The sequence below is a fragment of the Tachyglossus aculeatus genome, chromosome 14 (assembly GCF_015852505.1).
Source record: "Tachyglossus aculeatus isolate mTacAcu1 chromosome 14, mTacAcu1.pri, whole genome shotgun sequence".
Lineage (NCBI taxonomy): Eukaryota > Metazoa > Chordata > Mammalia > Monotremata > Tachyglossidae > Tachyglossus > Tachyglossus aculeatus.
In genome coordinates, this window is record NC_052079.1 from 36,058,223 (window position 1) to 36,085,823 (window position 27,601).

At 41.0% G+C, this 27,601-nt stretch overlaps 1 protein-coding gene across 2 annotated transcripts; it reads right to left on the minus strand.

Annotated features, from left to right (window-relative positions):
• Positions 1 to 5,407: 5,407 nt before the first annotated feature.
• LUM (lumican) lies at positions 5,408 to 25,751 on the minus strand. Of its 2 annotated transcripts, none has more exons than XM_038756977.1 (3): positions 25,423 to 25,751; positions 15,759 to 16,673; positions 5,408 to 6,431 (listed from the first exon to the last, which is right to left on the minus strand). In XM_038756977.1, exons 2-3 carry the CDS (start codon positions 16,651 to 16,653, stop codon positions 6,277 to 6,279), a joined length of 1,050 nt encoding a protein of 349 aa, XP_038612905.1. In that variant the 5' UTR covers positions 16,654 to 16,673; positions 25,423 to 25,751; the 3' UTR covers positions 5,408 to 6,276. The 2 variants fall into 2 exon arrangements, with proteins under 2 accessions (XP_038612905.1, XP_038612906.1); XM_038756978.1 differs by lacking the exon at positions 25,423 to 25,751 and adding an exon at positions 23,972 to 23,991.
• Positions 25,752 to 27,601: the final 1,850 nt, after the last annotated feature.

Sequence of the window (27,601 nt, forward strand, 5' to 3'; positions counted from 1 at the left end):
TAGTGGAAAGAGCACAGGCCTAGGAATCAGAGGCCCTGGGTTCTAATCCTGACTATGCCACTTATCTACGAGGTGACCGTGAGAAAGCTACTTCTCCGTGCCTCCGTTCCCTCATCTGGAACATAGTGATTAAATCCTATTTCCTTCTTTTTAGACTATGAGTCCTGCACGGGACAGGGACTGTATCTATCCCAGCACTTACGACAGTGCTTGGCATGCAGTAAATTTTTAACAAGTACCATAATAATAATAACCATAATAATAATCATATTTGCATTTTTAACAATGTTTTCTTTCTGACCCGCTTTCCATTCATTTGAGAGTAGACTCTAATGCAACTTATAATGGCTCTGTATGTCAGAGTTGAAAAAAACTGATTTTTTTTGTATCAAATTAGAGTAAATGGGGATAAGTCTTTTAGACTGTGAGACCACTGCTGGGTAGGGACTGTCTCTATATGTTACCAACTTGGACTTCCCAAGCACTTAGTACAGTGCTCTGCACACAGTAAGCGCTCAATAAATACAATTGATGATGATGATAAGTCATTTGATAGGGAACTGACAGCCTGAACCATTAACATGATTTCTGCATACCCTGTTCATCCTACAAAATTTCTATTCAGTTCCATGTTTCGTTCAGATGATCCTCCATGGAGAAGATATGATATTCATGACATTAGTTTTGAGTGCAAATGATAGTTATTGCCCTCATCTTCCTATGCTGTATATAAAAATGAACTACATATTAGAGCCTTTCATATAAGTGTCCTGCTCTACTCCCACATTATTTTCTCAACACATGCCTATCATAGTTTAAAACATATGTAGAAGTTCTCAAAAGCGCAGTTAAAGTCTGAGTTTACATTTCCTTTCAATATATGCAGTTTAATTTCAGCCTAAATATTTGCTTCAGCAATAAACAAAAAATTGCTGAAGTAAGCTGTTGTGTTCATATGAGGCTTAGAGTATTTTGAATGTTTACAAAATCCTGCCAGAAGTAACAAAGACCACCAGATTGCTTAAATTACAGATCTGTACTGAAACCCAAGAGATTCCTTGGAAAAAAATGCACAACCCTATGTAAAAGCAGTCTTAAAGACCGGTTCAAAATCAACCACAATCATGACCACTTGGAGAACTTGTGACCGACAAACAAATCAACATTCCTGGGGGTTATTTAAAGCTGATTTACTGGTGGTTCCATATATAATCATGAATCGAGGTCCTTTAGTTCTCCACCGATTGAATTAGGAGACCATGGAGAATACTTGCATTTTAGCGTAATGTCTCTAATAGCACAGGACATAAAAGTCATTTTTTGCTCAATTCTATTAAAAATGGCTGACAACGTACACTGTCTGCTAATCACATTCTGAGGGAATAGATGAGAAGTGGATATTTATTTACTTCGGTTCCCCTCCCCAGCAAAGTAGCTGTTTTATGGAGTCATTTAGATGTCTCCTGGGCATTCATTCATTCATTCAATTGTATTTATTGAGCACTTACTGTGTGCAGAGCACTGTACTAAGCCCTTGGGAAGTACAAGTTGGAGCCAACCTTAGAGAACCAGGTGTATGATAATTAATTGTAATAATTTGGTACTTTTTAAGCACTTAGTATGGGCCAAGCATTGCACTAAGCACAGGGATAGATAAAAGATAATCAGTTTGAACAGAGTCCCTGTCCCACCTGGGGCTCCCAATCTAAGTGAAAGACTATAGAATAAAGTTTTAGGGTGGCACTCTCTTCATTTTTGCTTCCTTTCTTTCTGGCATCCTTTTTTCTTCTCTGCCACAGCTGTTTTTGGATGTACAATGACACTCCCCTCTATTGCGAACATGCAAAATGTACCTATAATAATAATGACGGCATTTGTTAAGTGCTTACTATGTGCATAGCACTGTTCTAAGTGCTGCCAATTGTCAGCTGGGTGACTTTGGGCAAGTCACTTAACTTCTCTGGGCCTCAGTTACCTCATCTGTAAAATGGGGATGAAGGCTGTGAGTCCTCCGTGGGACAACCTGATCACCTCGTAACCTCCCTAGCGCTTAGAATAGTGCTTTGTACATAGTAAGCACTTAATAAATACCATCATTATTATTATTACAAGGTGATAAGTTTGTCCCATGTGGGGCTCCAAGTCATAATCCCCATTTTGCAGGTGAGGGAACTGAGGCATAGAGAAGTTGTGACTTGCCCAAAGTCACACAGCTGACAAGTGGCAGGGGTGGGATTAGAACCCATGACCTCTGACTCCCAAGCCCGGGCTCTTTCCACTGAGCCATACTGCTTCTCAACCAACCACTACAAGCACTCCTTCCTCTGCTCTCACTACTGAGAAACAAAGTAAATAAATCCAGAAAACAAAACTGACTTTGAAGGTGATCAGCATACCTAAAGTGTAAGTGGGATGCAAGTAAAGTTCACATAGCCTACACTGCTATGAGAATGAAAAAGCCTCCATTAGGGATTTTGGCCACCTTAGTCACCAAATCCTTTTAGATTTTAGGGTTACAGGGCTAAAGCTGCTGCATATCTAAAAGGATCTGCTTGAAAACAGGCAGCAGTCGGCTAAAAAAGGACTAAGAATATATTTTCCCTAAGATAAATCCACCGAAAGATACACAGGTTTTTATTTCATTCCCTTTGCCTGTTTTTTTCCTTTTGTTCTGTTCTCCAAGTTTCCACCCACTGGCCACATCATCTCTACATGAAAAGAATGTTGATGAGGATTAGAAAGTTTAAAAATATCCATTTTTGAAACTGTGCTTGACCAGGGGTGCTAACTTTTCATTTCAGGCTTGGGGATGAATTTGAGTTGGGATACAAAGGAGCGTCAAGTGGGCAAAGGCATTGAGGGGGATATTTCAGGTGGCAGGGCTGGGAGAAAGTGGGTCTTTGAGGGGACGGGCTAGGAAAAGAGAGAATGAAGAAATAATAATTGTGGTGTGCATTAAGCCCTTACTATGTGCCAAGCACTGTACTGAGTACTGGAGAAGATACAAGACATTTAAGTTGGCCACAATTGTTGTCCCTCGTGGGGCTCACAGTCTAAATAGAAAGGAGAATGTATATTTAAGTCCCGTTTTACAATGAGGAAACTGAGGCACAGAGAAGTGAAGTGACTTCTCCAAATCACCAAATAGGCACGTGATGAAGCCAAGCTTGTCTTCCACTAGTCTGCTGTGTGGTAATGGGCAACTCACTTCACCTCAGTTATCTCATCTGTAAAATGGGGATTAATACTGTGTGTCCCATTTAGCACATGGACTGTGTCCAACCTGACTGACCTGTATCTATCCCGGCACTTAGTACAGTGCCTGTCACGTAATAGGCTCTTAACAAATACCATAAAAAGTACCCCTTTATTCATAGCAGAAATAGCTATAGTCATAATACTTAGTTGGGCTCACTTCCCTTTCCCATCCCTATTTTTCTCTCCTCCTGACCTCATTCACCACATTCTTCTTTCATCAGTCAGTCATATTTATTGAGCACTTACTGTGTGCAGAGCACTGTACTAAGCGCTTGGGGAAGTACAATACAACAATATACAGACCCATGCCCTGTCCATAGTGAGTTTACAACCTAGAGGTGGGGGGAAGACAGACATCAATACAAATAAATAAAATTGTATATGTGTACCTAAGTGCTTTGGGGTTGGGAGGGGGGAAAAGCGAAGCCCTCTTGGTGGAAATGTACGTTCAATGAGGCTTTGAAGCTGGGAAGAGTAATTGTCTGTTGGATTTGAGGAGGGAGGTCGTTCCAGCCCAAAGGCAGGCCGTGGGCCAGGGGTCGGTGGTGAGATAGGTGAAACCGAGGCCCAATGGGAAGGTTGATAGTTTGTCCAGGCCTCCACATGTCTGAAGCCCTTCAGCAGTGCTACACAATAAGCGCTCAATAAATACAAATGTATGAATCCAGTGAAAAACGGTCTCTAAATTCCTTATTTGAGCACCGCTTGTTTCCTGCTGTGCTTCATGAAGCTAGCGACATAGCTAGCTACTTAGAGAACAAGCATGGCCTAGTGGTTAAGGCACAGGGCTGGAACTCAGAGGCCCTGGATTCCGTTCCCATCTCTGCCATTTGCCAACTGTGTGACCTTGCGCAAGTCATTTAACTTATCTGTGCCCCATCCATCCCTCATCGTGGGATTGCAATACCTGTTCTCCCTCCTACCTAGTCTGTGAGATAACAACCACAGCTGTGCTATTTAAGTGCTAACTATACTGTACTAAACACTGGGGTAGAGACAAGCAAATTGTGTTGGCCACAATCCCCTTCCCAAGTGGGGCTCACAGTTTCAACCACCACTTTATAGTTGAGGTAACAGAGGCACAGAGATGTGAAGTTCCTTGCCCAAGGTCACACAGCAGATAGGTGAAGAAGCCAGAATTAGAACATGGGACTGGGACTGTGCCCAGTAAGATCATCTTGTATCTACCCCAATGATTAGCACAGTACTTGGCACACCGTAAAGGCTTATTAATAAATACCACAGTTATTGTTATTATGATACTTCCGCGGTTGCAAACCCAGGAAATCCTATCACCTCCCCCTCCCTTCTTGTGGTTCTGTGGCTTTTGTGACTCGTATCTCCCCAGTGCTTAGAACAGTGCTTTCCATATAGTAAGTGCTTAACAAATACCATTGTTATTATTATTATTATTATTATTATTATATATGAAGAAATGCAACTCTAGCCTTTTCCCATGCACTGGCCATCCTGTGAACAATGTGAGGAGGTTACCAGTATAGTTTAAGCCTGTCACATCTGTCATATGGCTCCCAAGAAACTTCATCCAAGTGTCCTATTTTATCTTCACCCAGTGCCTTTATTCCACTTGGTCTTGATTATATAATCAAAGATGACAGGAGGTAAAGGAGCAGTGCCATGTTTTCATGGGTAGGGAAGAAGATTAGGAAAAAACTCTTCGTTTTTATTTAGAACTGTGGAATTTGTTTAGCACAGCAAGAGGTGTGGCTCCCAAGAAATGGGAAATACAAAACGTGTTAAGACGAGCTCTCCTTTCTCCTTTGGAAAGTTTAGAAACAGGAATAAGGAATGTTTTTTGTGCTTAACATTCCTCTCAATTTTCTACCCTAAAAATAGTAGACTCTCATTTAAGCGTAAGTTAAAAGAGTATCCTCAAGATCTGTCCTTTGTCCAAAAGTATTTTCCCAATTTTTTGTTATTCAGCATCTTCCTTTGTCAAAGACCCTTAATGACACACCAAGATATCTAACTGAAATATTTTAGTTTCATCATAATAGAGCATCTACCTGAATAACATCCTTACTTCACATCATATTGCTGCAGTTGCCGCCTTCATTAATGGAGATAAAATTGAAAAGCCACAGAAGTGTTTGGATTTTGTGAGATGCATATAAAGGCTTCTTGAAACTTTGTTACAGAAAACAGTTTATTTACTGGATAACCTTACATTAAAATTTGCAAAATATAATATCTTAGAATTATCTGTGAAATAATGACCTATCTTTAAATTTATAAAAGTGTGAAATGCAGTCCACAAGGATATGGACATAACAATGCTATTTTCTATGTTTTATTTTTCTATGATCTGGTTAAACGCAGCATGCAAGTAATTGAATAGAAACATGTATACATAACTTACAGTGAAATAATGATTCTAGCTGAGAAAAATTTCACCATTTAAGTGTACATGTAAAAACTACCAAAAAAAAAAGAAACAAAAGACACAAATAATCAAAATTCCGTTTCATCCATGTGGAGTTTTGTGGTTTCAGTTTTTGTAATAACTACTTCCTTTTAGAAAATGTCTTTAGTCACCATCTTAAACATTGATGCCAGATTTGGCTCTTAATAATGTAAAATGTAATCTAAAAGTGAATAAGATGGATTGACTTTAACATCGGATATAAACACTCAATTAGTGATTGAATAATTTTCTACATTTCAACCGTATTCCATATAAGCCAAATCCATTCATTTTAATGACATTTTGATGATTTCTATAGCTCTTTACAGCTCACAAGCAGGTGTGTGTACGCTCGTTCATGTATGTGAAAATATTTTTGATGAAACAAACTTGAAATTTTGTGTTTTTTCAAATAAAGTTGGTAAGGACGATCACAAAAGTTTTTGAGACAGATCATCAAATTCACACTACGTAGCAACATACAAAATGAATAATATGCAAATTGTAAATTGATTTTCAAATCCTAACCAGAGGAAATTATTCTTGGGTTATTGTTTTGTAAGGCTATGTTCCTTCGCCAGGAATTCACGGCCTCACTCCAGTGTGATATCATTGGCTAAGCGGAGGCATTCATACATTTCAGATGGCAGATTAGACCTTTTAATTTTGTTTCCATCCAGCCGCAAATGTTTGACCTTGGAATAGGTGAACGGTCCAAGAATCTTACAGAAGCTGCTCACTGCGACCGCTGAAAGACAAAATGTGGAGTACAAGATGGATAACTGTTTCACCACTTCATCTATGCATTTGAATTAGTTTCTAAGATAATGCCGGCATTATTATTTGTTATTGAAAAGGCCAAGAATAGTTTGTAGAAAAAAAAAAAAGAGGGTAAGGGGGACACAAGTTCTGGTGGCAAAGCAGGGGATAGAACTCCCAAACACGTCACATGGAGGGAACATTTTTGTCTCAATCTTACCTGCATCTCATCGCCAGTGCTACTAAATAGAAGTATATATATACGTATATAAGTATATATGTTTGTATGTATTTATTACTCTATTTTATTTGTACATATTTATTCTATTTTAGTTTGTTAATATGTTTTGTTTTGTTCTCTGTCTCCCCCTTCTAGACTGTGAGCCCGCTGTTGGGTAGGGACCGCCTCTATATGTTGCCAACTTGTACTTCCCAAGCGCTTAGTACAGTGCTCTGCACACAGTAAGCGCTCAATAAATGCGAATGAATGAATGAATGAAGTCTCCCTGTCTAGACCGTGAGCTCATCGTGGGCAGGAATGTGTCGGTTTGTTGTTACAACATACTCTCCCAAGGGTTTAGTACAGTGAGCATTCAATAAATGCGATTGAATGAATGAAAGTGCTGGGATAAAGAAGGGCAAACCTCGGAGGTGATTTATCCTACCACCTCCGGCCTTTTTTCCTGCTCAGGCTGAAATCAAGGGGCAAAGGAGGAGTGACACAAAATAATTAGGAGAGTCAGATTCCTCGTTGGAGGGTTGTATTCTGAATGAGGTCATGGTGTGAAAAGATGATCTAAGCAGTTGTACGTAGGCCAGGCTGAAGAGGGTGAGATTTGAGTCAGGGAGATCAGTGGAAGGCAGTTGTGTATGTATGTATGTATCTGTGTGTTTATACCTATCCACCTACACACGTGCGCTTCCTCTGTGATCATTCGTGCCTTTTTCTCTTTACATGCCTCTAAGTTTCTTACCTATTTGTCCCACCCATTGAAAGTCCCACCCACTAGGATCCCAATTCACTAGAGTACATGGTCAACTCAGATGAACATTATCTTTGTCAGTGAGAGAGAAGAGTCTACTTTGGGCTATATGCTTGCCAGAGGACAGGTCGCGGAGTCTGATATTCCTGGCTCTCTCTACGTGTTTCATTTTCATCATCATCAATCGTATTTATTGAGTGCTTACTGTGTGCAGAGCACTGTACTAAGCACTTGGGAAGTACAAATTGGCAACATATAGAGACAGTCCCTACCCAACAGTGGGCTCACAGTCTAAAAGGGGGAGACAGAGAACAAAACCAAACATACTAACAAAATAAAATAAATGGAATAGATGTGTACAAGTAAAATAAATAAATAGAGTAATAAATATTTACAAACATATACATATATACAGGTGCAGTGGGGAAGGGAAGGAGGTCTGTCTCCCCTTTCTAGACTGTGAGCCCATTGTTGGGTAGGGACCGTCTGTATGTGTTGCCGATTTGTACTTCCCAAGCGCTTAGTACAGTGCTCTGCACATAGAAAGCGCTCAATAAATATGATTGAATGAATGGCCAAAGGAAATGGAAACTTCAGGAGAGTCAAAGATCGTGAGTCAAGTTTTGACAATTCAGCAATCTTTTTTTGGGTTTCCAGCTAAACTCCCACATTCCAATATTTATTCGTTTACTACCCAAAGACCCCAGAATAATTTTTGAATCTGATTAATTTTCCAGGCAAAAAGATACAAAATAATGATTTCTTAATCTAAGTTTATTCCTCAGTGGGTGTTTATATATGAAAATTAAACTGGATCTCAAACTCCCTGGGAAATCAAATTTGTCTTGCCTGATTATTTCGGGGTTGGGACCCTAGTGATGCTTGGTTTGATAATTGAGGAATTGGGGTAACCAAGCCCACGTTCCCCCAAATAACTCCCTCTTGTCTGCTGCAACGTTTCTTCTATGGAGAGCTGAGAAAAAGCAAGAATCACACCAAATGCACTGGCTTTTCCCTCTCATCCACCAAATGGCTTCAGTTTACTTATGGCCTAGTGGAAAGAGAACAGGTCTGGGATTCGAGTAACTGTGTTCCAATCCTTGTTCTGCCACTTATCTGCTGTGTGACTTTGACCAAGTCACTTCACTCCCCATGCCTCACTATCCTCATCTATAAAATGGGGATTTAATATTGATTCTCCTTACTTAGACTTAAAGCCTCATGCCACAGGGACTGTATCTTGTATCTACTCCAGCAATTAGTATTGGCACATAGTGAGCGCTTAACTAGTATCTCAGTTATTGTTATCTCTGCCTCTTACAAGATTGAGACCAATATAAAGTCTAAGGTTGGAGGGATCTGCTAAAGTCCTGTTTATATTTCCTAGCTCCCAGCCCCAGGTGGAGCAGTAGCACAAACTTAAACTTGGAGAAAATTAAACAGAAGCAGCGTGGCTCAGTGGAAAGAGCCCGGGCTTTGGAGTCAGAGATCATGGGTTCAAATTTTGGCTCCGCCATTTGTCAGCTGTGTGACTTTGGGCAAGCCACTTAACTTCTCTGGGCCTCAGTTCCCTCATCTGAAAATGGGGATTAAGACTGTGAGCCCCACATGGGACAACTTGTTCACCTTGTAACCTCCCCAGTGCTTATAACAGTGCTTTGCACATAGTAAGTGCTTAATAAATGCCATTATTATTATTGCAAGAAACAGTGAGAGACTCACTCCTCTATTTCACTCTGTACCCATCTCCCTATGTCTGACTCCAAGTTTTTCTAGAGTACATCCTTTAACATCTATAAATCCCATAGAAAGCATAGGTCATTCCATTACTGCCAAAGATATTTTTGAACACAGTGAATATTAAAGACTTTTAAGCTCTTTGTGGGCAAGGAGCATGTCTATTAACTCTGTTATATTGTACTCTCCCAAGTGCTTAACATAGTATTCCTCACACAGTAGGAATAAGTAGGCACAGTAGGCACTCAAATATCATTGGTGGAATGATTGATAATTAGATTCAAGGCCAGAGTTACAAGATGAAGTAGAATATAATAATGATGGGATTTGTTAAGCGCTTTCTATGTGCCAAGCACGTTTTATAGTGCCTTTTGTACAGCTAAGCTTTTCACTTTATAATCTTGAATATGCACTCAGTGGCATTGGTGACATTTTTTTTTTAAATGGTATTTATCATTTACTTTGTTCCATTCATTCATTCAACCATATTTATTGAGCTCTTACTGTGTGCAGGCACTGTACTAAGAGCTAGGATAGATACAAGACAATCAGGTTTGACACACCCCCTGTCTTTCATAAGGTTCACTGTCTTAATCTACATTTTACAGTTGAGGTAACTGAGGCACAGAGAATTGACGAGACTTGCCCATGGTCACACAACAGACAAGTAGCAGAGCTGACATTAGAACCCAAGTCCTCCGACTCCCAGGGCCATATGCTAAGCCATGCTGCTTGTAACACTGCAAGTAAAATTAATTATTTTCCTTGGAAACATCATCAATCATATTTATTGAGTGCTTACTGTGTGCAGAGCACTGTACTAAGCACTTGGGAAGTACAAGTTGGCAACAGGAGTTTAGTTTCAAGCTTTTTTTATGGCATGTGTTAAGCGCTTACTATGTGCCAGGCTCTGTGCTAAGCGCTGGGGTAGATACAAACTAATCAGGTTACACACAGTCCCTGTCCCACATGGGGCTCACAGTCTTCAGAGAAGTGAAGGAACTAGCCCAAGGTCACACAGCAGACAAGTGGTGGAGCCAGGCTCGTGCTTTATCCACTAGGTGAAACTGTTCTCATATTCTTTTATTCTGTATTCTTTTAGTCCACTGTTATGAACACAGTAGCTATTAAAGGGTATGTGTCCAGGGAGGAACAGGCTATAATAATAATTTTGGTATTAAATGCTTACTATGTGCAAAGCACTGTTCTAAGCGCTGGGGAGGATACAAGATGATTAGGTTGTCCCATGTGGGGCTCACAGTCTTAATCCCCTTTTTACAGATGAGGTAACTGAGGCACAGAGATGTGAAGTGACTTGCCCAAAGTCACACAGCTGATGGGCGGCGGAGCCGGGATTTGAACCCGTGACCTCCAACTCCCAAGCCCGGGCTCTTTCCACTGAGCCACGCTGCTGCACCATGCTTCAAGATCACGTGCACTCTGGAGTAGAAATACCAAGATACATGGAAGCAACTTTTCACACAAAGTCACCCTGGGGGTTGAATCCTGTCCCACTGGAGGGGGGCAAGCAGAAAGAGAAGCAGCGTTGGCCTAGTGGATAGAGTCCACCCCTGGGAGTCAACAAGACCTGAGTTCTAATCCTGCCATTTGTCTGCTGTGTGACCTAGGGGCAAACCACTTAACTTCTCTGGGCCTCAGTTACCTCATCTGTAACACGGGGATGAAGGCTGTGCTCCCTATGTGGTACATGGGCTGTGTCCAACCTGATTACCTTGTATCTACCCCAGCGCTTAGAACAGTGCCCGGCACACAATAAGTGCTTAACAAATACCATAAAAATAAAAAAATGCATTAGCGCTTAGTACAGTGCTCTGCACAGAGTAAGTGCTTAGTAAATACCATTGCTTGATTGAATACATTCTACTGATTGATTGCTTGATTAAGTTGTGCAGATGGTATCTCCTAGGGACTATTGGCCTCTGATGTCTTGCTGAAGTGGTGAGGAGATTGAAAACTGCCCCCTTAGCTAAGGTTACCGATCTTTTGATTTATCCTTGTTTCCTTCATTTGTTTTCCTATTTTTATCACGTCAACCTCCCCTCGTATGTCCATTGCCAAGCCCCTCTTCCTCATTTTTAGGCTGCAAACCCGTGTGGGACAGAAACCGGGTCTGAATTATCATCCTTCAGTCGATCGAACAATAGTATTTATTGAGCACTTACTATGTGATGAGCATCGTATTAAGTGCTTGGGAGAGTACAATAAAATGGAGTTGGAAGGCACGATCTCTACCTTCATGGAATTTGCACTGGGCAGGAAACATGTCTATGAACTCTGTTATATTGTGTTATTGTACTCTATCTACCATGTTCTTAGTACATTGCTCTGCACAAAGTAAGTGCTCAATAAGTGGTGACTAGAAAAGACCTAGAACAGTGGTTTGCACATAGTAAGCGCTTAATAAATGCCATCATTATTATTATTATCATTAGAACTACCCCTCTCCCCTTCAAAGGTCAGGTCTTGTTCTTCTGCCAGGCAGCAGTCTGTCTTTCAAGCAGTGAGGGCCCACTTTCCGGCTCCAGTTCATTCATTCATTCATTCATTCGATCGTATTTATTGAGCGCTTACTGTGTGCAGAGCACTGTACTAAGCACTTGGGAAGTACAAGTTGGCAACATATAGAGACGGTCCCTACCCAACAGCAGGCTCACAGTCCAGGAGGCGGGGTCACAGTCTACAGTTGCTTCTCATCTTATTGCTTCTGCTTCTGGAAGCCTGGCAGGGCAAGCAGCAGTTTCATTCATTCATTCATTCATTCATTCATTCATTCATTCATTCTATTGTATTTATTGAGTGCTTACTGTGTGCAGAGCACTGTAATAAGCGCTTGGGAAGTACAAGTTGGCAACATATAGAGACAGTCCCTATCCAACAGCAGGCTCACAGTCCAGGAGGTGGGGTCACAGTCTACAGTTGCTTCTCATCTTATTGCTTCTGCTTCTGGAGGCCTGGCAGAGCAAGCAGCAGTTTCATTCATTCATTCATTCATTCATTCAATCGTATTTATTGAGCGCTTACTGTGTGCAGAGCACTGTACTAAGCGCTTGGGAAGTACAAGTTGGCAACATATAGAGACGGTCCCTACCCAACAGCGGGCTCACAGTCTAGAAGGGGGAGACAGACCACAAAACAGAACATATTAACTAAATAAATAGAATAAATATATACAAATAAAATAGAGTAATAAATACATACACCGTAGTTTCACCCTAGCTCTGAACCACTAGGGTCTCTTCAGTCAGGCAGGAAGGTGGGGAACAAGAGTCTCCTATTCCTGACTTGAGAGTGGAGCTGGGAAAGGCGGTCACGGTCGCGACCTTGCCTACCCCCAGCCTCAGGCATAACTTCCACCGCAGTGTCTGGTTCACCCTGCCCTCAGAGAAGAAGGAGTACTAATCACTCCCCCTAACTCTGCTGCACTCTATCAATCCCAGCCTGCTGTCTAAATAATAATAATAATGGCATTTATTAAGCGCTTACTATGTGCGAAGCACTGTTCTAAGCGCTGGGGAGGTTAGAAGGTGATCAGGCCATCCCATGGGGGCTCACAGTCTTCACCCTCATTTTACAGATGAGGGAACTGAGGCCCAGAGAAGTGAAGTGACTTGCCCAAAGTCACACAGCTGACAATTGGCAGAGCTGAGATTTGAATCCATGACCTCCGACTCCAAAGCCCGGGCTCTTTCCACTGAGCCACGCTGCTTCTCCAAATGTGTAACCTTGTGTGTGTGTCAGTACTCCTCCCTCCCTGGGTCTATTCTGTCTCTATGGGTCATCTTCAGTCAAGCAATCAAGAGTATTTATTGAGTGCTTACTGAGTGCAGTGCACTGTACTAAGCACTTAGGAGAGCACAATATAACAGACACATTGTCTTCCTATGGTGAGCTTACAGTCTAGAGACAAGCTTATAGTCTTCCTTGGCCCTACACATGGGAAGATGTGTATGTGTACTTAATGCTTCTCCACTTCTCTGCCTTTGTGTGTGTCTGTGTATATCTGCATGTCCATTTTTTTTTTGACCCTACTTGTGTGCGTGTCCATCACAGAGACTGTGTGTGTGTGTTCCTGAGGGCCAATTCTCTGCCACTGGACTGACTTTTATTTTTCCCCTCTTCCCACTCCCAAGGCTCTCACCTTAGTTGTCCTTCTGCCCCTTCTTAATAATAATAATAATAATGTTGGTATTTGTTAAGCATTTACTATGTGCAAAGCACTGTTCTAAGCCCTGGGGAGGAAACAACGTTATCAAGGTTGTCCTACGTGGTGCTCACAGTCTTAATCCCCATTTTAGAGATGAGGTAACTGAGGCACAGTTGGCTTTATTGGCTTGGCTTTAGTATCAGAAAAGTAGCAGTCTGAGGTCAAATATAGATTGGAAAAAAGTTGCAGTTTCAAATTATAGAGTAGCTTCATACTAATAATAATGACATTTATTAAGCACTTTAAGCCCTGGGGAGGACACAAGGTTATCAAGGTTGTCCCACATGGGGCTCACAGTCCTAATCCCCATTTTACAGATGAGGGAACTGAAGCACAGAGAGGTTAGGTGACTTGCCCAAAGTCACACAGCTGACAAGTGGCAGAGCAGGGATTAGAACCCATGACCTCCAACTCCCAAGCCCAGGCTCTTTCCACTGAGCCATGCTGCTTCTTAGAATAGTAAATACCTCTTATTCCATTATCCATAACAGAATCAGTCAATCAATCAGTGGAAATTGTCGAGTGCTTTCTAGGTGCAGGTACATGCACCTAGATGGACATGCAGATATACATAGACACACGCAAAGGTAAAGAAGTGGACAATCAGAAGTACAAAGTGTTAAACACTTTGCAGAATACAATATGATAGAATTCTTTGACACCATCTCTGCTCCCAGTGAGCTCGTTACTTGTAGATGCAGTTTGGCAATCAAGGTTTTCCATTAAACAGCAGTTCTCACCGCACAGATCATTCCCCTAGACGATCCGGTCCAAAACTATGACTTCTGCTGGCTGGGTTTGCTTCCACAGCTGCTGGGGCCTACTTTTGGGGTTGGCTTGTTTCTCTCACCCCTCAGAGATCAGTGCTTTACTGGATTATACAGAAATATGTCACTAACAAACTGCTTTGAGTGAGCAGTAATCTTTCGTAAACGGGTCAGGCAAAGAATTCCAAAATCTGATCACCTAGAAATTTAATGGGCAAAACATTGAGTCAAACACCCATAAGTGAGGACTCTTTTCATTGTAAACTTCATTAGCAAGCACTTATGCTTCACCCTTCAGTTGCTTGCCAATGGAAGAACCTAAGCCAAGGGAATAATTAACAGAAATAAATAGCCTTAAGCCCTAAGGATCATCTGGGAGTGAGCCGCTCATTTCGGTCTGTTTCAGGTTGTCTACAGTGAAATTGTAAATTCGTGGACATTATTGCATTTTTGGTGTGCATTGTTCATCATCACTGTACCTCGATTCTCATCCATCTCGACGCCGTCCTCCGGATTGCCTTCCCTCTTCATATCAGGCAGATAATTGCTCTCCCTCATTTCAAAACCTTACTGAAGACACATCTCTTCCAAGAAGTTTTTCTTGACTAAGCCCTCCTCTTCTCTTTTCCCACTCCTTTCTGTGCCAATCTTACTTGCTCCTGCATTCATCCTCCCTCCCAAGCACACAGAACATATGTAGATATCTACATATAGCTGTAATTTATTTATTTACCTATTTATTTATATTAGTGTCTGTATCCCCTTCTAGACTGTGAGCTCGTTGTGGGCAGGACTGTGTTTGTTAGCTGTTGTTTTGTACTCTTCCAAGTGCTTAGTTCAGTGCTATGCACCCAGTAAGCACTCCATAAACGCGACTGAATGAATGAATTATATAGGAATCCAAAATGAACAGAGTTAACTCTGCATTGCCACACATCATTTCCAATGTTTAACAAAAAAACTAGGGAGATGTTCCAAAAAACCCAAAACATTGGAGCTTTTTTTTTTTGCTACTTTTCCCTCATCTCGTAAACAAAGGCCTTTTTTGCGTAACTCTTTCTACATCTTTCAAAACACTGTGGGCTTACTGAGAATACAGTAACAGACAGTGGCCTTATACTACTAGTATTTTAAAGCGAATCAAGAATTTAAAGTCAGATCTCTTCGAGAAATATGGAACCATTTAGGTGTGTCAAAATTAGCTGCAGAATTATTTGGCCTAAAAATTTATGTCGTATCTCATATTTAGACAGCAGCAATTAAGGGCCAGAGCATCACATTCCAAGAAATTAGCTTCATGAGGAGTGATGAGATTATTGCCTATCTCTTACTCTGTGAAAGTCAACATTAACCATTTCTAGAGTTAACCACAACTTGATTTTCATAGATCTATATATATCCGGCTATTTTTTGTATAACTCTGTGTGAGTGTATATTTACAGATATCTCTGTGTATGTATATGTAAACTAAACACACATATATAGTTATAGCAAGCTATAACTATATGTGCTTAGTTCTAGGAAATAGAACTACAGTAATTTTAGTAAATACACAGTTGTATTTCAATAGATCAAATAGAAAGGGAATAGAGTTTTGAACTTACTTTCAATTTCGTTGACCTCAAGGTAATAGTTTTCCAGATTCTGATTGACGGTTGGGATGCTCTTTAGCTTATTGTAGGAGAGATCCAGCTCAATGAGGGAAGAGATATTAAAAGTATTGCCAGGTATTCCAGCATCAGATAGCTCATTGTGAGAGAAGCGTAAATGCTGTAACGCATTAAAGCCTTTGAAATATTCATCAGGGATGTTGTTGATTTTGTTGTTATCAAAGTACAGCATCATTATGGAAGCTGGAAGTCCAGTAGGCAATTTTGTCAGTTGATTGAAACTCAAATCAAGGTACTCAAGCAATTTCAGGCCCCTGAAAACCCCGGAAATGGCCTCCGCTTTCAGTTGGTTGCGCTGTAGGTTGACGAAGGTCAAGTTTACCAGTCCATCCAAGTAGTTAGACGAGATCTTTGAGATTTTGTTATTGGCTAGTTGCAGGTCTTGTAACGATTTGGGAAGCGGTCCCACCACTTCGGTTAAGTTATTGTAATTTATATGCAGTTTCTTCAGTTGCTTCAGTTTGGAGAAGACTTTTCCCTTTATCTTAGAATTTTCCAAGTGATTGTGATCCAGGATGAGCCACTGGAGATCGGTGACATTTTCAAAAGCCTTCTCTTCAATGCTTTCGATCATGTTATTCCTAAGATACAGGTACTTTATTCCGGCCGGTACCATTGGGATAGTTTTCAGTTTCAGTTCGTCACAGTACATCGCCGAGGGATAGTTGTAAGGACAGTTACATTCCGGGGCACAGTTAGGTGAAGATGGCCCATAAACTGAGAAAGAATAATCTTCCTCTTGATATCGCATTTCATGATAATAATCCTGACAAACTATGCCTCCAATCAATGCCAAGAAGAACGGTACTGCTTTCTGGTGTACCTTCATCTTCAGGATTACTTTCTGGCCTAAGTGAAAAAAGCAGATAAACCACCGTGATCTGTCACATCCAAAAGATTGCAATATGAGAAGCACCATGCCTGGTGGAAACACGTGGGTCCCGGAATCAGAAGGACCAGGGTTCAAATCCCAGCTCCACCATTTGTCTGCTGTGTGACCTTGTGTAACTCGCTTCACTTCTCTGGGCCTTTTTTCTTCCATTCAGGACACCTTATGCAGAATTTACCCCCATCCTTGCATATAGCATCAGAATAGGAAGCTGGGTAATGATTGCTGGCAGCAATAGAGAAGCAGCGTGGCTCAGTGGAAAGAGCCTGGGCTTTGGAGTCAGAAGTCATGGGTTCAAATTCCGCCCTTGCCACTTGTCAGCTGTGTGACTTTGGTCAAGTCACTTAACTTCTCTGGGCCTCAGTTCCCTCATCTGGAAAATGGGGATTAAGACTGTGAGCCCCACGTGGGACAACCTGATCACCTTATAACCTCCCCAGTGCTTAGACCCGTGCTTTGCACATAGTAAGCGCTTAATAAATACCATCATCATCATCATTATTATTATTATTATTATTTTTCAGTGTTATTACGGATTCTATAAAAACCATCTTTTCCAGCAGAACAGTTGCCCTCAGCATTGTAATTCTGTCAGATTATGTTAATTGTAGTCCCCTGGGTATTAGCTTCTGAGGGTCAACTACTTTCCTCTATTTCATCCACTCTCTCTCCCAGTTATCTTTACCCTTTCCACTACTTCTACTCAACAGTTTCATAAAGTTTATTCCCTTTGGTCTTCTGCTTCTCTAATGCCTCCTCTCCGCCTTTATGTCCTTTTAAAATCACCTAATCTGTACACCCCCCTGGCCACCCCCTGGGTTCTTCTGTTTTTGATTTCCTCCCCTTGGATGACTCATTTTACCTTTCTGACTCTCCTGATTCACCGTTTCCCTTTACCTTTGGGGGTGGGGAGGGGGCTCTTTACCTCTTCCTACTCTGTAATTCCTCACTATGCTCCCTTTCCCATCCCATTCTTTTCCTTCTTCCCCTTATTTTCAACATCTTTCCCTCCCCCTTGTATTAGATGAAATTACTAAATACCTTTTCATCCCTTCCCCCTTAGACTGTGAATCCTAAGCGGGACAAGGACTTTGACCTGATTATCTTTTATCTACCTCAGGGCTTAGTACAATGTTTGGCACATAGTAATTGCTTAACAAACACTGTTATCATTATTATTATTAGGCTGTGGACTTGAGTTAACTTCCATCACACCCCCTACTCTTTGTCACAGAGCCATACAGTCATTTTGGACTGAAGCTGGAAACAATGATGGAAACTCAGTCAAGCACCCAAGGGCTTTCCCCAATTCCCACACAGCTGCATGTTTGAGTTCACGTGCATGTGTGCGGTCTCCCCAGGACCCTACTATCTCTAAGCCAGAAAGAAAGAGAGAAGAGTCAATAGGTCCTTGGGGGTCTTTGACCCAAGAAAAAAAATCTTTGGGATCTAGCAACACTGGGGTTGCAAATGCCAAACTACCCCAGCTGTTTTGGACATGGGATAGCCCTGATAGTATTGATCTGGCAGAGAGGATGGGTAAACATCAAGAGGGATTGCATTTTATTGCTGAGGGGCCTCAGAACCATATACAGGGTTTCACTCATTGTGTGTGTGTGTGTGTGTTTGTGTGTATGCATTATTTTATAATGGCATTTGTTAAGCACTTACTCTATGTGAAGCACTGTTCTAAGCGCTGGGGGGATACAAGGAGATCAGGTTGTCCCACGTGAGGCTCACAGTCTTAATCCCCATTTTATAGATGAGGGAACTGAGGCCCAGAGAAGTTACTTGACTTGCCCAAAGTCACACAGCATACAAGTGGTGGAGCCGGGATTAGAACCTATGACCCCTGGCTCCCAAGCCCAGGCTCTTTCCGCTGAGCCACGCAGTTTCTTCATGTGTGTCCATGCTTGTTTATAAATGCAGTTCATAACTGACCTTTGGTGCAAAGGTGACAAGTCTCCCAGATTGTTAGGGTGTGGCTAATAAGACCAGCAATCCTTCCATTGGAGACTCACACATCCCATTGCGCTAATGATTCAGTCATATTTATTGAGTGCTTACTGTCTGTAGAACACTGTACTAAGCACTTGGTTATAGTCTGCTGCCTCCTCTTACCTGTAAGGTATTTTACTGTCTGTCTTTGTTGCTAGATTCTTCGCTCCATGAGGGTAGGGATCCGGTCTAACAACTCTGTTGTACTTTCCCAAGTGTTGAGGGCACAGCTTGGCACAGAAAAAGCAGTCGATGCCACTGACTGTTGGATGGATTGATGTAGACACTCAAATATTGGTGAAATAAATGGGGATGAATGAAGGCACCTTTTATCACCACTGTGTCATTACAGGTTGTTGTTATAGGTTGTTATAGATTGTTTTGTTAGGTTACTATAGTTTTGCATGAAACTCAGCCACTTCTCACTCTTCCTCCCCGAGGGAACTCAGAGTTTCAGCTACTTCTATGCCGATGACTCCCAAATGTTTTTTGTGGTCTTTGTTAAGGGCTTACTCTGTATCAGGAGCAGCATGGCTCAGTGGAAAGAGCCCAGGCTTTGGTGTCAGAAGTTATGGGTTCATATCCCGTCTCCGCCAATTGTCAGCTGTGTGACTTTGGGCAAGTCACTTAACTTCTCTGTGCCTCAGTCCCCTCATCTCTAAAATGGGGATTAAGACTGTGAGCCCCACGTGGGACAACCTGATCATCTTGTATGCCCCAACGCTTAGAACAGTGCTTTACACATAGTAAGCGCTTTAACAAATACCATTATTATTGTTATTATTATTATTATTATTATTATTATCATTATTAAGTGCTGGGGTAGCTACAAGCTAATCAGGTTGGACTTAGTCCATGCTCCATGTGGGGAACATGAGTCTTATCCCCATTTTACAGATGAGGGAACTGAGGAACAGATAATTTAAATGACTCACCTAAAGCCACTCAGGAGACAAGCGGCAGAGCCGAGATTAGACTCCGGATCATTCTGACCCCCAAACCCGTGCTCTATCCACAAACCATGCTCCTTCTCAGCTAGTTCTCTGTCTTGTTATACAACATCACCTGCCTTCTTGCCTCCAGGAATCACTAAATGAATATACTGTCGGTCCCTAAAATTCAACATATCAAACACTGAACCCTGTTTCCATACCCTTTTCCATCCGTCGGCTACCTCAGCATGCTCTCTGGTCTCGATTGCCCCAGATTCTGGCTCTTTGTTATCTTTTAATTTTACTAAATCTTATTGGTTCATCCTCCATCACATTTCCTAGAACCATCCTTTCCTCTCTACCTAATTCACCTCCACTCTGATTCAAGCTCTTGTTATTTTACATATCTCCTAATTGATCACCTCTATAATCTATATGACATTTAGCATAGATCATATTTATAAAATGTCATTTAGCACACATCTCTCCACTCCTCAGAAACCTCCAATGGCCACCTATTTCCCAGTTCATCCATCAGGTAACCCATAGCCAAGGTGCAATAACCTAGCAGACGTTCTTAGCACTTTTGTGTATATGATTAGATAAATATAAATCCTCAATACATATGATTATAGTGATATTCAGATCAGTATATCTATCAATCATTGGTTGTTGAGTGCTTACTGTGTGCAGAGCACCAAACAAAGCATTTGGGAGAGTACCATAGAGTGGAGTTCATAGATACATTCCCCGCCCACAAGGAGCTTGCAGTCTAAAGGGCGAGACATACATTAAAATAAATTATGGATAAACATACATTCTGTGGGGCTGAGAGTGGGGTGATTATCAAGTGTCTGGAGGCTATAGACTCAACAGAAGGGAGAGGGAATAGGGGAAGTAAGGGCTTAGGGAAGGATGTGATTTTTAGTAAGTCTTTCAGAGTAGGGAGGGCGTTGGTCTGTCATATATGGATGGGAAGGGAGTTCCATGTCAAGAGGGAGAATAGGATTAAGGAATTGGCAGTGACATAGACGAGACTGAGGTACAAGGAGTATGTTAGCATTAGAGGAGTGATGTTTGCGGATTGTGGTAGGAAATCAGCGAGGAACGATCAGAGGGGGAAAGCTGATTAACTGCTTTAAAGGTGTTGGTTTGATGCAGAGGTGGATGGGCAACTGCTGGAGATTCTTGAGGAATGGGGAAAATTGGATTGAGATTTTGTGGGTTTTTTTTAGAAAAATGATCTGGGCAGCAGAGTGAAATATAGCCTGGATTGGAGAGAGATAGGAATCAGGGAGGGCAGCCATGAGGCTGATGCAGTAGTCAAGATAGGATATGATAAATGTCTGTATTAGTGTAGTAGCAATTTAGATGGAGAAGAAAGGGTGGATTTTAGCAATATTGTGAAGATAGAACTGACAGAACTTGGTGACAGATTGAACATGAGGGTTGAATGAAAGATTAATTGAGAATAGTGCCAAGGCTTGTGAGATAGGGAGGATAGTTAATGATGTTGTCTACTATGATGGGAAAGACAGGGGAGGACAGGGATTTGTTTAGTTGGAAAGATGAGGAGTTTCTTTTAGACATATTAAGTTGGAAGCGTTGGTGGGACACCCAAGTAGAGATGTCCTGGAGGCAGGAGAAAATACATGACTGTGGAGAAAGAGAGAGATCAAGTTTGGAGAGGTGAATTTGGGAGTCATCGGCATAGAGATGGTAGTTGAAGCCATGGAAATGAGTGAGTTTTCCAAGCGAGTGGCTGAAGATAGAGAATCGAAGGGGTTCCCAGAACTGAGACTCGAGGAATTCCCACAATTAGAGAATACAGGGGCAGAGGAGGAACCTGCAAAATAAACTGAGAATGAGCAGCTAGGAAGATAGGCAGAGAACCAGGAGAGGATGGTGTCAGTATAGCCAAGGGTAGATAATGTTTCAAGGAAAAAGGCTGGTTCACAATGTCAAAGACTGCTGAGAGATCAAAGAAGATTAGCATGGAGTAGAAGCTATTAGATATGGCAAGAAGGTGGTCATTGATGACTCTGTAGTTTCCACAGATTAAAGGGAGCAGAAGCCAGATTGAAGGGGGTCAAGAGAGAATTGGAGGAGAGGAAGTGGATGCAGCTGGTATAGATGACTCATTTGAGGAATTTGGAGAAATGCTTAGAACAGAGCCTTGCACATAGTAAGAGCTTAACAAATCTCTTAAAAAACAAACAACCCCACCACCCTCCAAAAGAATGGTATGAGGAAGAGAGGGCAATACCTGGAGGGAGTTGTGGGATCAGGGGTGAGTTTGGCTAAGTTGGAGTATATATGTATATATATTTACAATATACTTATATTCCTTAATGTATTCCTCTATTGGATTGGTGCACTTTTAATGTTTGATATTCACCCCACCCTCAGCCCCACATAATTTATCCATAATTTATTTATTTATACTAATGTATGTCTCCCCCTCTAGATTGAGCTCCTTTCAGGGAGGGAACATGTCTACTAAATCTTTATATTGTATTCTTCCAAGGACTTAGAACAATGCTCTGCACACAGTAAGTGCTCAAGTGCTCAATAATCAATACCATAGAATAAGCAGTTTATTTTGGAGTGGTAATTACAGTAGGATTTATCAAGTTCTGACTGTGTACCAAGCACTCCACTAAGCACTGGAGTAGGGACACAATAAGCAGGTCAGGCACAGTCCTTGTCCCTTATGGGGCTCGTAGTCTCAGAAGGAGGGAGAGCAGGGATTTTTATCCCCATTTTACAGAAGTTAAGTGATTTGCCCAGGATCACATAACAGGTAAATGGCAAGGCCAGGATTAGAAATAATCTGTAATTTTATTTGTTTGTATTGATGTCTGCCTCCCCGCTCTAGACTGTAAGGTCGTTGTGGGCAGGGAATGTGTCTGTTTATTGTCGTACTGTACTCTCCCAAGAGCTTGTTACAGTGCTGTGCACACAGTAAGTGCTCAATAAATACGATTGAATGAACGAATGAAATAAATCCTCTGGTCCAGATCCGTGCTCTTTCCACAAAGCTATGTTGCTTTTCCACCATACCACACCATACTTTTACTCTTAGCAAATGTAACTTTAATTTTCCTTCTCCTGTTCCCACTAATTATAAATAGTTCACATCTTCTGTCTCCCCCCTCCCCCCATTTGATTGTAAGCTCCTTGAGGGCAGGGAATATGGCTTTGGCTGCTGGGGAGCTCTCCCAAGCACAGAAGGTACCATCAGTTGATCGATTAATTGATTGATCAGTTAAATGATTTATTCTAGGTGGTCACTGAGCCCTGGAGTTTGTTAAACTAAGCAGCTAGATATAATCAGCCAGTCAATCAATGGCATTTATTGAGCGCTTACTATGCTCCGAGCACTGTGCTGCACATTTGGGAGAGTAGATTACAGCAGAGTCGGTTGTCACGTTCCTTGCCCACAACAAGCTTCCTGGAGGAACCCGCTGCACTATCAATAAGCCCCACCATCATAGCCACTGGGCCTCTTTGGGTAAACTTCAGAATACCCCTTTGAAATAGAATTAATGAAAATTCAAAGCCACGAAACTAACCCACTCATCTTGACATCTGTCAGTCACACCGTGTTGCTATACTCTGGTTCCCCCAAGGGAAGAGCCCCTGGAAATGGGGATTAATCACTCTCGAACACAGGAGAAGTTCAGTACCATCCTGAGAAACAGATTGAATTTATAATCTTTGGCAATGTGCCCTTCAAAAATAATTAAATTATACATTTTTAATATCCTCAGAAGCTCGGAGGTGGAGAGAGGAGCAAGTTGGGTCCCTAGCATGATCTAGAGTTCAATTTCATAAATCTTCTGGAATCCCTCAAAGCAAATGTACTCTCCTTATGAATGGAAAAAGAATCAAATTTTGACTCCTTTGTTGAATGGAAGAGATGATAATTCTGTTCCTCCAAGTGAGTAAATCCTTTCCTATAGTATAAATATGCACATCTCTCCTGTTTACCTGTTTCTCAGGAATCTAGTATCCACACAGACCTAAAGATGGAAGGGCATAGGAGATTAAAAATGTGGATGGACCCAGGAAAAATGGGCAGAATTCATCCTTTTGTGGGATAAAAGACCCTTAAGATATTTAAATCAAGCAATCAATCATATTAATTGAGCACATATATTTAAACTAAATTTTTAAGGAGACACAGTCTTGGAGTGGCCCCTCCTTGATCCTGCCTTTGAAACAGACGTACGCACCACCCAGCCTTCAAAGACAAGATCATCAGGTTGTGAAAATCCTCTTCACGTCTGATGGATTAAAAAAATGCAGCCACCTGTCCCCATTACCTGAGTACTTCCAGATGGATTCCTAAGTCTGATGGGAAATCCGGGACCAATCTGCCCAGCTTAAGCACAGTAGGCGATCCTAAAACACAGCTGGGAGGAGATTGGACAGACAGCAGGACTTCTGTGTGCCAACCTTTAACTTCTCCCACGTTGCCAAGTGGTAACTCCCCAATTTGCCCCTATTGAAACCTCTTAATGTCCAAGTGCATTTCAGTATCCCTTATTTTTGAAGACTGAACAACGAGAGTTTGACTTTATGATAACCTCCATCGTGTACTGGATAGATACACATGTTCTGTGAATGCTTTCTTGGTTTTGTCAAGAACAAACATCTACGATGCATTTCCACTTGTAGTTACAAAACCCTTTTTCCTGACAGATTTAGCTGCAATACAACTGGCTATAAGTATTCAGAAGGCTCATAAAACACAAACATGTGTGACTAGATTCTGTCAATGAATAAATAGCTTTTGCCTATTACCATGGCATTATTTATGTATAGACAAGAGTAGACTAAACCAGTCTGTGTGCTAAATAGCTTCAAGTCACAGAAGATGGGCAGGAAAGAGGGGAATGTAAATATTTCTCTCTCCCTTTTTTAAATAGAACATTCAATTTTATATATGGTGAGAAAATCCATGTTTTGTTTCAAGTTATGCTTATTTAAGCATTGTAAATATTGTGCAGAAAAATTACAATATAAATTATCAGAACAATAATGAAAAATGTCCTGTGTTCTGGAAATTCTCAGATTGTGATGATCCATCCTAAGAAAATTTAAATTTCTACAATGCTTTTCTGGTGAGGAAAATATGCTAAAGAAATATTTGAACTTTTAAAATACCTGTGGCTACTCAGGGCATACTGTAGCAAAAATAACATAACTTCTTCCACAGTTTCAGAAATAACCATTAAGGAAACAGATACATGTCTTCAAATCTTCAAACAGATAGGAGATTGGAAACATCAAGCTCTGAAATTCGAATGAGCTACAGCTTCATACTTGAACTGATTCATAGATACAGTGCCAATTTAGAATAATAAAATATTAACTATTCACGCTAAGTATCTTTGCAGTAAATTTTAGATTTATGCTTTCTTTAATACAAAGATAATGACAGATTTATGTCCTGTAGCTTCAGCACAAACATACCTTCAATAACATGCTGAAATAAGGCTAAAGTTAAGTGACTTTAAGTTCCCATACTATTTATTAGGTGTAATTTCATATTTTTTCTTTTCTTTTAGTCTTTCTCCATCAAACAGTTCATATTGCATGAAGTTTATTTTAATTCTTTAAACATGCTAGACATTTTAAGGAAAATGTGTTAACAAATGCGCTAAAAACTGTTACAGTATGGCTGATTTTGTTTGGCAAAATTGCCTTATTTTTCCTGTTCTACTCATTCTTCTCTTACAGTGTTGTAGCTAAAACATGCAGTAGTACTTACCTCCGGGTCTTGAAGCTGCTTCCTTTAATTCTCAAAGCAGATAAAGTAAGGGTCTGAAATGACCAATATATGCTCGAAACTGTGTCAGGAGGTAACTGACTGCCAGATTCTCTGTGGTACAAGGGCTGAAAAAAAAAAAGACCTTGAAATGGGAGAAAAAAATATCCCAGTCACGTTGTTCTATGAATGCTGTTAAGTCATTGTGGTGATCTTGCTCTGTGGCATGTTGAAGTTGTGCTATTTAACGAAGTGCAGGTGGACTTATTGTATAAAGCAACCCAGCTGCAGTCCCTATGGAATGGAGGAGAGATAAAGGTCTAAAAAAATGAAATTTGAAAGACTTTTAGGCAGATTAAATAAGTTAGTTTTCTGCAGAAGGAGGCAGGTCTAAATAATGTAAACTCAAACAAATCTTTCCTGGTTTCTAACTTTCTGCCATCACTGCTATCTAAGCAATATTTCACTTAGATATGTTATCAAAGTGACCCATTCACACAGTCTTGTTTTAAATTCCACCAACTCCAGGCCCCAGAACTGAATATTTTCAAGAAAGGAAAATAATCCAAGCTAAAGATAGAGATCACCATTGGTAAACTTTTCTCCTTTCCCCTGTACACTTTACAGAGAGATATATTGATTTGAAAAATCCATTTATCATTTGCAAGCTTTCTGTTGCATCATCGCATTGATTTATATTTTTTAAATGCTTATGTAGCTTAAGTTTTAGTGATGATTTATATCATACATTTCTTTTTCTGCTAAAAGAACCCTTCAGAGCCTTCAGATGTCTGGAACCAATCAGCTGAGTGCAGTCTGTTTCTTATTTCATGGATATCATTTAGGAATTCAGGCAACAGTCTGCATGGGAATGTTATTCTTAGTTATTCAGTGCCAAAAAAAGTAATAGAAAGACAAGTAATTACCAAAACTAATAAGCTTTCTTTTTGAGTCATTGCACTCTTAGGACATCTTAATTTTCTATGTAGCAAATACCATTGAAGGTGAGTCCATGTATCTTAAGAACACAATGTGATGAGGATGATAAAATCTGAAGGGAAAAACATTTAAATCAATGTATATGATACTTGAGAAAAGGCAGGGCCATTAGACCTTACCTAAAATGGAGAAATAGCCAAATGCCGGCCCCACTGGAAGCCAGACCCGAAGTGGACGTTATGAGGCCCCTCAGCCCAATGTGTGGCCCGGCCCACGGGAGGAATCCCACACGGAGCCGCAGAGAACCAGACCTGGAGTAGAATGACCAGTTTTCCAATTTGGCTGAATTGAATGTGTTTTAAAGGGTAAAATTCCAAGTACATAGGCAACCAAGAAGGGAGAATCAGAAGGGGAAATGAGGCCTTAGTCGGGAAAGGCCTCTTGGAGGAGATGTGATTTTAGTAAGGCATTGAAGTGGGAAGAATGGTGGTATGTCGTTTATGAAGGGGGAGACTATTCCAGGCCAGAGGGAAGATGTGGAGCCATGAAGATTGACTACAAGTCAATCGATGTACTTATTGAGCACTTTTTGTGTGCAGAGCACCACAGTAATGCTTGGGCAATGTAACAGAGTTTTGGTAGACACATTCCCTGCCCACAAGGAGTTTACAGTCTAGAGGATTGCTCAACTAGATGAGAACTGAAAAGAAGATAGAATAGTGTCTGCTATCTACAAAGAATATCTGGCTGAGGAAGAGTTTATAATCCAGGAAGCTGGATGGATGGAAGTTCTGAATTTTAAGAATAAATTGGCATTCTGGGAGATACGTTTTTAATACAGAATATACATTTCCTTCACTTTGAACACAAAGAGGAGAAACCAGATGAATCTGAATTTTAACTGGTGTTTTCCACAAGTGAAAAAGGCTAGAATACAGATTTGGGATTGTTTCACCTTCCATCTTTTTTCTGTTAATAGAAAAATAGATTACTGACGTATTCATTTTTCTGGATCTATTAAAGCACACTGGGGCAATGCACTCTACTAAGTGCTTGGAAAAGTGCAAGAGCAGAATTATTCACTCTGGTCATGTTTACTTAAAGGATGAAGAGCACCAAAGCTGATAGTCTTCATTTCCTTTCTGTTTTATGTCGCCATATGGACTTGATCTCCCTTAGGGTTGCGTGCGGATAGACTATTCTCTTTCATCCTAAAATCAGTGTGTATGACACCATTTCCCTT

Excerpts from the sequence above, each read along its gene's own strand:
- LUM (XM_038756977.1), bottom strand. The coding sequence starts at position 16,653 with ATGAAGGTACACCAGAAAGCAGTACCGTTCTTCTTGGCATTGATTGGA. Across the intron at positions 6,432-15,758 it reads TGAGGTCAACGAAATTGAAA|CGGTCGCAGTGAGCAGCTTC; the intron begins GTAAGTTCAAAA and ends TTTGTCTTTCAG.